Source organism: Xylocopa sonorina, unplaced genomic scaffold (genome assembly GCF_050948175.1).
Source record: "Xylocopa sonorina isolate GNS202 unplaced genomic scaffold, iyXylSono1_principal scaffold0034, whole genome shotgun sequence".
Classification (NCBI taxonomy): Eukaryota; Metazoa; Arthropoda; class Insecta; order Hymenoptera; family Apidae; genus Xylocopa; species Xylocopa sonorina.
The window spans coordinates 1,710,363-1,723,780 of NW_027490105.1; the positions used below are offsets into that span (position 1 = coordinate 1,710,363).

At 43.2% G+C, this 13,418-nt stretch overlaps 1 protein-coding gene across 1 annotated transcript; it reads left to right on the top strand.

Annotated features, from left to right (window-relative positions):
• Positions 1-552: 552 nt before the first annotated feature.
• LOC143432152 (uncharacterized) lies at positions 553-1,398 on the top strand. The gene has a single exon (XM_076908923.1). It carries the CDS (start codon positions 553-555, stop codon positions 1,396-1,398), a length of 846 nt encoding a protein of 281 aa, XP_076765038.1.
• The last annotated feature ends 12,020 nt before the right edge of the window (positions 1,399-13,418 follow it).

The window sequence follows — 13,418 nt, forward strand, 5'->3', positions numbered from 1 at the left end:
TCCGTTACGTTTCGTGGAAACGTTCACTCTCCTCGTCTGTGCATCCATCCTTTTCATTCTGGGATTTCCCATCCTTTTCTATACGCATTTTTAAGGGACGACATTTTCGTCCTCGCGACAGTTCGATTCGGACAGTTCGGTTAGAACGACGCAAGCACATAGTTCTGTTAGAACAACGCTAGCATATAGTTCGGTTAGAACAGTTCGGCGAGAACACCCTGTTCGTTAGAGCAGCCTCCATATTCGTCAAGAATTGTGAGGTCAAGTTGAGTTTCACTAGAGTCGCGTAGCGACGTAAAAGAAATCGTAGCCGTAGCACCGCCCCCAACATTAAGAACTATTGTTTTATTATTGTTTCGCTATTGTTAACTGTTGTTGATTGTTTTATATTAAATTGTGGGCAAAAAGGTCGAGTGTGGTTCCTTACTCCCGTTACATTGCCCTCAATTATTGGTGACCCCGACGTGATCACCGAACGTGTAGTGCGGTAGTGATCCGTCGTAACATATAACAGTAGTGCGGAACGTTTTTTGGTTGGTGCATAACATCATTATGGCTACACCATCTCACTCCGGTGCCTCCGTGGATCGCGTGGCCGTCCGTCTACCGGATTTTTACGCAGCGGATCCGGAGATGTGGTTTACTATCGCGGAACGCAGTTTCGAGGCCGCAGGAGTAACCACGGAGCACACCAGGTACGGCTATATCCTCGGTGCGTTGCCAACGCAGTACTCCATGGAAGTGAGAGATATTATCATGAATCCACCTGCTGCCACGCCGTACCAGAAGCTGAAGACGGAGCTGATCCGTCGGTTGAGCTCGTCGCAAGAGCAGAAGACCCGGCGCCTCCTGGAATCCGAGGAAATGGGCGACAGAAGACCGTCGCAATTTCTGCGCCACCTCCGAAACCTGGCCGGTACGACCGTATCGGACAACGTGCTGAAGACCCTGTGGATGGGTCGGCTACCTGCGAGCCTGCAGCTGATTCTCGCCACGATGCGGGACGCGGAGTTGGACCGCATTGCGGAAGTGGCGGACGCCGTGTCCGAAACCTACCACGGCAGCGCCAAGATCGCGGTAGCTTCCGCCTCCGTCGGAGCGGCCGGCGGAAATACACATGGAAGCGGTAGCGCTGACGCCTCGGTTCACGAGTGTATTAGTCAGCTGCGAGAAGAAATCGCGACCCTCCGCAGAGAAGTGAACCGGGGAAGACCTTCGCGACGTGACGGAGACCGGGGAAGATCACCTCGACGTTCGCGATCCGGTTCAGCTGCCCGACGACGCCTCGAGCTACGAGGAGGTAGGTGCTACTACCATTGGAAATTCGGCTCGCAGGCCCATATCTGCACACCGCCATGCAACTGGCACTCGTCGGGAAACGCCAAGGGCAGTCGTTAATGACGGCGGACGACGCTGCCCCGACGAATCGCCGTCTATTTGTAGTCGATTACGCGACGAAGACGCAGTTTTTGGTCGACACAGGCGCCGACCTCTGTGTAATCCCGAGAGCGATGGCTCGTGGCAATCGGGAAAAGTCGCAGTATCTTCTCTACGCGGCGAACGGGACGGAGATCCCTACGTACGGGACAGTGACAATAACGTTAGACCTCGGGCTACGCCGCGCGTTCACCTGGCGTTTTGTGGTAGCCGAGGTAAGAAAACCCATAATTGGTGTGGACTTTTTGTACCATTATGGGTTGCTAGTCGATGTGCGAAATCGTCGTCTGTTGGATCAGACGACGTCAATATCAGTGTCCGGTTGGACGACCAAGCAGGCCTCGTCGATTCCGAGCATTAAAACCGTGCATGGCGGTTCGAGGTTCCACGAGGTGCTGCAAAAATTCCCGGAGATCACTCGGCCAGAGGGATCACCGTCGCAGACTGCACATTCGACCGTGCATTACATCCGCACGACACCGGGGCCGCCAGTGACAAGCAAACCCCGCCGACTCGCACCTGATCGGCTGAAGGCGGCGAAAGAGGAGTTCGAAACTATGATGCAGCTAGGCATCGTTCGACCGTCGGAGAGCAGCTGGTCTTCTCCGTTGCACATGGTGCCGAAGAAAGGAGAGGACGAATGGAGACCCTGTGGCGATTACAGGGGTCTCAACGCACGGACGCTGCCCGATAGATACCCGGTGCGGCACATCGAGGATTTCGCGCAGGCACTTCATGGTAAGACAATATTCTCCACCATCGATTTAGTGCGCGCATACAATCAGATTCCCGTCGCCGCGGAAGACGTGCATAAGACCGCGATAACGACACCGTTCGGGCTGTTTGAGTTCCCGTTCATGTCGTTCGGACTACGTAACGCGGCACAGACTTTCCAACGATTCATCGATGAAGTGTTACGCGGGTTGGACTTTTGTTATGCGTACATCGATGACATCCTCGTCGCCTCATCGTCCGAAGAGGAGCACCGACAGCACCTGGAGGAGCTGTTTAAGCGGCTGAAGCAATACGGCGTGGTGGTTAACCCGTCGAAATGCCACTTCGGAAAGTCCGAGGTTAAGTTTTTGGGCTACCTCGTTAACGGCGAAGGTTCTCGGCCGTTAGAAGACAAGGTGGAGGCCATCGCGAGATACCCGCAGCCTACCACAGCGAAGCAGTTACGGCAGTTTCTAGGTATGCTAAACTTTTATAGAAGGTTTATACCTAGAGCCGCACAGGTGCAGGCGCCCCTGAACGACCTGTTACACGATGGCGTCAAGGGTCGGGCGCCGGTCAACTGGACCCCCGAAGCAGCCGCGGCTTTTGAAGAGTGCAAGCAAGGCCTTGCACAAGCCGCGCTGCTAGCTCATCCTAAGGCGGACGCGCCTCTGTCGCTGACATGCGACGCATCAGACTTCACCGTTGGTGGGGTCCTCCAACAACGCAACGGCGATCATTGGGAGCCGTTAGCCTTCTTCTCGAAGAAACTCAGCCCCACCGAGAAGAATTACGGGGCCTACGACCGAGAGCTGCTGGCAATCTACCTGGCTATCAAACATTTCCGCCACATGGTGGAGGCGCGAACGTTCACGGTATTTACCGATCACAAACCCATCACGTTCGCGTTCAAGCAGAAGCCGGAGAAGTGCACGCCCAGGCAATTTCGCTACCTGGACTTTATAAGCCAGTTCACGACGGATATACGTCATATCGCCGGCAAGGATAACATCGTCGCCGACGCCCTATCCAGAGTGGAAACGCTAGAGGAAGCGTTGGACTACGACGCGCTAGCGCAATCGCAGAGCAGCGACGAAGAGCTGCAGGCATACCTGCGTGCCAACACCGGGACCACGCTTCACCTGAAGAAGGTGACCCTGCCAGGGACCAGTACCAGCGTCTATTGTGACGCATCAACGGAGACCATGAGGCCTTACATCACTGGACCATTTAGACGAGCGGCCTTCAACGCCGTCCACCGCCTGGCGCATCCCGGAATCAACGCGACGGTCAAACTCGTAACGGAGCGTTACGTTTGGCCGTCCATCAAGAAGGACTGCCGAGAGTGGGCTCGAAGTTGCCTGGAATGCCAACGGTGCAAGGTGACACGGCACGTGCAAGCACCGCCAGGCAACTTCGCAACGCCCTCAGGGAGGTTCGAACATGTACATTTGGACATTGTAATTTTACCGATGTCTGAAGGTTTCAGGTATTGCCTCACCTGCATCGACCGCTTCAGCCGTTGGCCTGAGGCGATACCCCTGAGGGACCAGGAGGCAGCCACCGTGGCGCGGGCATTTTACGAGGGTTGGATCAGCCGGTTCGGCACGCCCGCGAGGATCACCACCGATCAAGGTAGGCAATTTGAGTCGCACCTTTTTAAACACCTTACGGAGTTGACAGGTACGACCCACTGGAGGACCACGGCCTACCACCCGGCAGCCAACGGCATGGTGGAACGTTTCCACCGACAACTGAAAGCAGCGATCCGCTGCCACGCCAACACCACATGGACGGAGGTACTACCAACCATCCTTCTGGGCATCAGGGCAGCATGGCGAGAGGACCTCCACGCGACATCGGCGGACCTTCTCTACGGCGAGTCTCTACGCCTGCCCGGCGAATTCCTCGCCCCACATCCGGAAGGAGCGGACCACCGTCCAGAGGACTTCGTCCAACGACTGCGCCAGCATTTCCGCAGCATCGCTCCGGCTGCTGGCAGTCGACACGGCGCACGCCGTACTTTCATCTTTAAAAATCTACCGGAGGCGGACTACGTCTTCGTACGCAACGACGCGGTTAAAGGGATCCTGCAACCGCCGTACGATGGACCGTTCAAGGTCCTGTCAAGGACCGAGAAATTCTACACCCTGGACATCAGGGGCAAGCGGTCAACGGTCAGTATTGACCGCCTGAAGCCAGCCTACGTCATCCAGGACGCGGATGATAGGCCAACGTACCACACGCCGCCCGAAGAACCACGGACCCCGTCAGCGGCAACCGTCCCGGAGGCACCACTCAGGACGACACGATCCGGGAGACGCGTTCGTTTCCCCGATCGTCTACAATTATCGTGATTGGATCAATCACTGGCAGGGGGGTGATGTGGCGGCTACGATTCCTGGTATTTTCGAGTCGTAAATTCTCTAAAGAAATAACAATGCGTTCCTACGACACAGCGCAGGTCTGGCCACCGCGGGTTAGCACTTGGCGACCAGGCCCGCGCGTTTCCTAAACCCGATACCCGTCTGGTTTGTGTCCATCATCTGGGCCAAGCAATTGTTTCCCTTAAGATTTCGTCGCGACTGAGCATTGCCAGTCGCGTACGATAGATCCTTGAACTTGGTTTATTTATGACCAATTTCCGTCCGTTACGTTTCGTGGAAACGTTCACTCTCCTCGTCTGTGCATCCATCCTTTTCATTCTGGGATTTCCCATCCTTTTCTATACGCATTTTTAAGGGACGACATTTTCGTCCTCGCGACAGTTCGATTCGGACAGTTCGGTTAGAACGACGCAAGCACATAGTTCTGTTAGAACAACGCTAGCATATAGTTCGGTTAGAACAGTTCGGCGAGAACACCCTGTTCGTTAGAGCAGCCTCCATATTCGTCAAGAATTGTGAGGTCAAGTTGAGTTTCACTAGAGTCGCGTAGCGACGTAAAAGAAATCATAGCCGTAGCACCGCCCCCAACATTAAGAACTATTGTTTTATTATTGTTTCGCTATTGTTAACTGTTGTTGATTGTTTTATATTAAATTGTGGGCAAAAAGGTCGAGTGTGGTTCCTTACTCCCGTTACATTGCCCTCAGTAGTAAGCTTCAATACAAGCCACTATGCATACTTGGTTCTACAATACAATTACATGCAATTTCTACATATCCATGTTACTCTATAGCTCTCCTAAATACCAGCTTGTCAATGTAATTAACATCCAATGTTCCATGCAACGCGATGGAAGTTCTTAGTTCTATGTGTCAAAGTAAGTAAGTTGTAAGGTTCTACACAATACAATCGTGCTTACTAGTTTCTACACTACTATGTATGTTATTTCTATAGTTCCATGTTACTGTATAGAGCTTCATAATGTCTACTTGTCAAAGTAGTTGAGTTCCAAACGTCCATGCAACGCGATAGTGTTTCTCAGTTCTACAATTAAATGTCTCTGTTGAATTCACACTTCATGATGTTCAGAGTAAAAATTTCAAATTAGTATATATATTCACACTTATCATATATTTTAGTCAAGCGTAAATAGGTAATCCGTCCAATTGCTCCAGTACAATTAAATTCCATATAATTTTGTATCATTTCAGGATGTTTTAAATAAACATTTCTAATTAGTATATATACTTACACTCTCCGCTAAATCTAAGCAGAATAGACACTATAAAAACTCCAGTAGCTGTAATCTTCTATGCACTGCTTCATTCTTATCTGCTTCTACACATTAAACGAATCTGAGCTTCACAGTTCCTTCCAACTGGATTACGCATCATTATGCCTACGTGTCAAAGCAATAGAGTTCTAACACTCCATTCAATGCGGTGACACATCTCATTAAATGTTATAAAGTTAGTAAGTTCTAATGTTCTATACAATGTATTGATTTCATCTCCCTCTATACGTCAAAAGTATATGAAGAACATAGTTACTTGCAACGGGATAGCGCATCATAGTGTCTGCGTGTAAAAGCAATAAAGATGTAATGCTCCTTGCAATGCGGAAGCGCATCCCGTTGCAACGGTTCGAAGAAAGTAAGTTGCAATCTTCTACTCGCAGAAATATTGTTTTCTGCTTCTATACTTCAAAAGAATGTGAATTCTTCAGTTCCATGCAACGGAATGGCACTTCGTAGTATCTACTTTCCAGAGCAATAACGTTCACTCTCTCGTTTCACGGAACTGTATAATTTACATTCCTTTGGAATGTAGAAGCAAATAAGCATGATATGATGCATAGAATGTTACTGCTCACTTTGTAACGTCGAGAGACATCGCATTATATGGAGCAATAGAACACTACCGCGTTGCATCGAAGACACTGCAAGGCGCCATCTGGTTGCAGGGTACTGTACATTACACATACTTTTGAAGCGTTGTAACAGGTAAGCATAATGCGACGCATGGAGCATTACTACCTACTTATCTAGATACGTTGAAAAGATATGGGCCATCGCGATGCATGAAGCATTAGAAATATATTCCTCTGATACAACGACATTATAAAAAACCACTCCGTTGCAATGAAGTGATGAGGGATTCACATTATTTTGAAGCATAGAAGCAAATGAGAAGATTTCGATGCGTAGAACATTACAACCTACTTACTTTGAAGCGCTGAAATGATATGCGCCCTCGCGATGCACAAAGTAATCTATTGGTTTGAAAAGCAGATACTATGAATTGCCATCCCGATGCAAGCGACTGTAAGATTCACATTCTTTTGAAGCGTAGTAGCAGTTAGGCATAATGTGATACATAAGACATTACAACCTAATTACCTTGAAGCGTTGAAATTATATGCGTCATCGCAATGCATAGTGCATTAGAACTCTATTCGTTCAAAACGCAGACACTGAAACACCATCCCGTTGCAAGGAACTGTAGATTTCACTTTCTTTTGAAATATAGAAGCAGATCGGCATATTGCTGTGCATAGAAGATTGCAACCTACTTATTTCGGAACATTGAAATGAGATGCGTCATTGCATTCCATGGAGCATTAGAATTCTATTGCCTTAAAATGCAGACATTATGAAGCACCATCTCGTTGCTTGAAACTGTAAATTTCACAGTCGTTTGGAATGTAGGAGCAAATAAGCATAATGCAATGCATAGAATATTACTGCTTACTTACTTTGTAACGTTGAAATAAGATGCGCCATGGTATTTAATGGGGCATAGGAACTCTATTGTTCTGAAACGTAGACACTATGAAGGGCCATTCCGTTGGAGGGAATTGTAGCATTCACATTATTCTGAAATGTAGAAGCAGGTAAGCACAATGCGATGCATAGAACATTACATACTTGCTTTGAAGTGTGAAACTGAGAAGCACCATCTTATAGCACAGAATATTTTTTTATTGCTTACGACGAATTATAGTACTGAGATGCTCCATCTTGTTGCAAGGAATCTTCAAAGCTGCTCATACTGACATGTAGACACTCAGATGCGACATCCCTTTTCGTGGAACTTTGGGAATTACTTTGAAACGCAGGACTGTGAAGCTGCATCGCGTTGTATGAAGATGTAGGAAGTGCTTACTATGAAACGTAGAAGTAAGAAGCGAAATCATGTTGCATAGAACTTTGCATCTTACGTATTCTGAAACGTATAAACTGATAGGGACAATCACTTTACATAGATATATAGAACACACAAAGTTTTAAGCGTTGAACTTAGAATTTGTGAACTTGCTTTGAAACGTTGATAGTGAGGAGCTCCATCGGCTTTCGTAGAACTTCAGAACTCACTTGCTATGTAACGTAGACAGATAAGGGCCATCGCGTTGCTTGAAACTTTAGAACTTGCTTACTTCAACAAAGATTTCTATTGGCTTCGTCCGTTCTTTTAGAAGAGTTCTTGATAAACCACTTAATTTTCACGTTTGCAATATTTTTATATATATGCCAGGTGTAATCGTTTAAGTTTAAAGATGATTATTTAGTGTTGATTATTATTTAGTAACTCGGTTATAAACGTGTCTGCATAAGGCTTAATCAGTATGTTCATAAGCCTGAAATTTATGCAGTTATTTGTTAGTCACTTATTGTTCAAACGGCAAAGATTCTGATCATTTGAAGATGGTTGACTTTCATCAATTTCATCAAAAATTGAAATACTGTCCAACTGCTTGTATTAAAGACTATAATTAAAGTTTTCCAAATATTTTTCCTTTCATAGATGTATCACGTCTGGGGTCGCGGAAAATTAACCGTATGGCGGAGCAGCACGCAGTCTCGAATGGTTCGACTCGCACAATTGGATGGAAGAGCGGGTTCTTTTTGGATCGCGAAACACTGCGCGAAAGTCACGGACGCGAGTATATAAAAAAGGGGACTTACCTTTCGAAGTCTTGGAAGCCGCTAATTACTAACGTCGTTCCAGGTATCGTCCTCGGCGAGGATCATCCTCTGGTATGGTTCCTGTATACGGGCTGTGAGGCGGAATCGACAATGGAACGAGCACCCAGGCAAGCTGATCTCTGGTGCGGATCGGCGACGAAGGCGGCGATGCGGAAAGGCTGTCCGGTCGGCAGACAGTAGGAGATGAGACGGAGCAGTGGTCGACGATGGAGTAGCTGCTTGTATCTACGTATTCGCGCACTGGAGAACGCAGGAAGTTCTTCCTTCCCACGCGACGAGTTTCATTTATCCATTGCGGAAGGGCGCATTCAAATCGGATTCCAAAACACCAGATACGGATCCACTAGCGGAGAGGGCCGCTCTAGTTTGCCGATCCAGAGATATGGAAAACGATGGATATCTTCTCCTTAGTCGAACTGTGGCTTGGTGCAGTTAAGCGGAGGGCCACTTTAACTGGTCGGTAACTAAGCGTGACTAATGGTCAGAACTCCTTGAATGATTTTGGAAGATGCGTGAAATCGTGAAAGACTTCGTATCGTAATGAATTTAATTTAATTTAAGGCAAGGAATGCTGTGGTAATAATGAGAGTTTGTAAATACTGGTAAAAATAAAATATATTCTAAGTAAAACCTAAGCTTACACTTTACTGCACTATGCTAAGAATGGCTAAGTACTAGAATCGTTGATTTAGAATAAAGTTAAAGTTAGAATTGGAAATAGCAACTTGAATTCTGAGTTAGAATAGTAACGAAATAGCAAACATCTTCAAGTGAGGTGGAGCAAGGCCCGGAGGCATGATAGGTACGGTCGCGATGAGCGCTTGGATCGATTTGTACTCATCGAGCGCTGGGCTTGATCTCTTCGTTGACTCGCGGATCCGCGACCTCCTCGGATCGCGCGGGAACGCTAGGACCTGGAATGGGGAGGACTCTCGACACTCGTGGTGGTGCGGACGGTCGTGGTGAAGTGTGCGCGGCCGGCGTGAACTGGCACGGCTCTAATTATGAATAATACGCTTTCTAAAATTATGATTACACATGAAATGACTTATGCTATACTTGTGTGTTGCGTCCTGTTTGTACATAGAGTGCCGTATGCTTAAATACTAGAATTCGCTTGGTTATAGACATGAGCATAATACGAATATGTGTGCGTAACTGCGGGCGACCCTCGTGGTGCGTGAAATGGTCCTCGTGCGGAGGCTGTGGTTGGTGTCTGCTCCAACTGTCTGACGTATGCGCGTCGAGGCGCGATCGTGTGGTTCAACTCCTTGGTGCGAGGGACATACTGTGTTACCGTGTGTCGGTATGCTCGTCTCTGCATTTCTCTGCATCACAGTTGTATTCTGGAATTGAAATTAAATGTTTGATTTTTCTATTTACTGATTAGAACATCTTTCTGTTGGAATGTTCAAGAATTTTTCATATTCTTAATTACTGAAAACGTATTGCTTGGTTCGCTAGCTTAATATTTAAAATTTGCTGAGATATTCTTATCTAATTCTTGTAAATAATTTTTTATCTTAGCGAAGTGTGTATCCATTCTTGTAGTTTTGTAAAGAATATTTTACTTTACTATTTAAAATGGAATATTAAGATTTGTTTACAATCTAATGGAATTTAATTACCTTTTGATTCAATTTCACAATGATAATCTTTCATAGTTCAACAATTTTGTGAGCTGTCCTGAGGAATCCGCAGCTCAGTACTTATAAAATGGGCGACACAAAGAACAGCCTAACCAAACGTAATCGAACCGATATTTCAATACTAATTTTATCATGTTTAACTTATCCTGCAAATTATTAAAATGCCCTTCGAAAAGTATTTATTGACAGTGAAGTAAACGGTAAACATTACACATTCCACCACTGTTTACAATACGCATGTCTCATTTACTATCAAAGCCGTAAGTATCATCGCCTTACTTTACTTTTTGTAACCTTCAATGGCTTCATGTTGCAGGTCGTTGAACTCGTTTTAAAATGCTCTATCATATTAGGGAAGAATGAACATACTAATTCATTTTAAAAAATGAAAGTAACCGGTCATAGGTTTGCAAACAACCTATGTTTGGCAAACAACGAGCAACGAACGACGCTCGTACCACGGCATTATTAATGCATCGCGATATAGCACACGGACTACACGGCCGTGTCAATCATACTATCAGCTCACCATAGCTACGCGCGTGGTAATGGCGCAGGCTGACATTTACTAATGGAGAAGCTATTTCCATAAAAATTATGAACGAATATGAAAAATGACTACACTAAGCAATTTATTTATTTTGATTCCAAAAGAGATACACCGGCACGAAACAAAGATATAAGAACTCGATTTTATTATTTTCTATAAACTAGCTCGATACGTCGATTTTTTCCATAAAGTCATTAATTACTTTATTATAAAAATGTATACATTTACTTTATATATATTTTCTTCAATTTATTGTTACAAATTCATGTAATTGAAGGTTATATTAAATACGATGACAGCATGTTATTTAAGAAATTACACAAGGCGAAGTTAGGGACGCAACAGCATGAATTTTTATTTTCTTAGTAATATTTTTTTATAAATAATATTTTTAGTTTATGACGGGTTGAAAGAAATATGTACGACTCTCTCAATAACTATAAATATAGGAAAATGACTATGACACTTCTCAGAAGTGGCAATATAGTGCTGGTATGGTGTCGCCACCATCTTGCAGTTTGTTATCTGGGACGCTTTCTAGAGCATTATTCGGAATTGAATTTGAACACATAGCTACTTAATCGCGAATTTGTATGTACATAATTATACATGACTGCATAAAGGCAATTTCATACACTTTTATAATCAATGCGATATAAGAATATAAGACGAAGAACTATCCACTCGTATCAGAAGCAAAAACAGTGTTTAGTGTGCAAGGTTCGTTGCAAAATACAATTAAGCAGTTAATATATCAAGAGACAACACATAATATATTACTGAAAATATAATGATATGAATAGCAAGAAAAACATATTTATTTGTTAGATGTTTATAAATTCAAATTTAAAAGACCAAGTTACATTTAATATATTATTGTTTAACAAGATGATATAATGTTGTTTCAGATAGGCGTGGAGAACTAGCTGGTACTTCTGTCAATGTAATTTCATTTCTTCTGGATACAGTAAATATACATTTGCAATCTAAGCATGTTTCATTAGATCTGGTGTAATCTCCAAATTTTAAAAAGGGATGATGGCAGTAGTAGTTGGTTCAGCATCAGGTGATAAACATATGCAACAAGCAAAGCGACGTAAACGGATTTAAAATGTTCAAGATTATATAAATTAAACTATTACACTTTTTTAATCCATGTAGCGTTTCTGTCCTTTGTAACTTGCAAAGAGTCTTAAGAATATAACGCAATGTAAAGAAGTTTCGAAACAAAGAAGGCTGGTCTTAATCTCAGATAAAGGAACCTTGGATCTACTGGGTATCGTGGTTAACGGCCTGCTGTGTCAAGGGACATGTCATTCAGTTTTAGTGTTCTAAACGAGAACAATTCAAATAAACCTGGAGTCAACACATCCGAAAAAAAATTCTTCCAGTGAAGAATGCTGTCTGCTGTGCAATAGCAGCTTTATATCCACTTGATATTCTACAGAAAATCTTATGCCATTTTTTTAACTATGAAACCTATTATGTGGTATTTCAGCAACTGCTACAGAAATTTAAATACGTCAAAATTGCAGCACGCAGGTGTGTAAATATCACTTCGTGATCTCATTTCATTTTGGCAGTTATACTTGTATGTAAGCAACCATCCAGGCATAAAGCTTGATAATCTTTCAACTATAAGATAATTATGATACATTAGACTTTTTGCTGGAGTTGGTCTATTTTATCATTTTCGGAACTTGTGGAAATATTGAATATGAATAACTACGTTCATTTTATTATAAATGTATGAGTAAAGTTCAACCTACATAAATAAATATTTTCATACGTAACTTATTTAATTTTTATCATTTAGCGTTACAAAATATATTACAAAAATATATAAAAATATATTTTACTTCAGTTTTTTTTAATATTTTAAATAATTTATATTATCGTATTAAGCTTTTACAAAAAGTAACAAAACTTTTATAAGTAGGAATAATTTTTCCTTAATTAGTTAATATGTCGGTTCTTTTTAAGAAAACGCTATTTAATTTTTCAAAGTAAGTTTCGACTTTAAATTGACCATTAATTTCACTAATTTTATTGCTTTTCGTAGATCACCGCTAATTTTCAACTTTCCCATTACGGCTTTGTCGATGCAAATTTTAATTCTCCGAAAAATATATAATATTATGTTATAAGTAAAATTATTTTGCATTTCTAATTGATTGAACGAAAAAAATATATTTTTTTCATGAGAAAGTATTGCGAGAAAATTTTGAAAATTCATTGTTAATGTTGTACCTAGTGGTTGACTAGGTTCTCCTCTCCCTGCCGCACATTTCCACCATTTTTAAGATCCAAGAATCGTGTAGCTGCTTCGTCACTATTAATGTTTACGAAATTTACATATTGTAAATTTCTGCAAAAGTGATATTAATTAAATCTTTAATTATGTTTGTTCGGGCAATTAATCAGACTGATCTATGATGTGCTGTAATGTACGAGATCTAATAAATTTTTTTTTAACATATAATTTTTTAACAATATAATATTTGAGCTTACAGTCTTGTTAACGAACTCGCTGTTTAAATTAGTTTGGATGACAATTAATATTTGCATGATCTTTTCCTCTGATTTATCTGTATAATTTGTTCGTTCTTTTCAATTGTCTTATTTAATAATCCAAATATATATCGGAAGGTATCAGGCAACAATTTATCTTATCAATAATATTTATATTCTGCAAA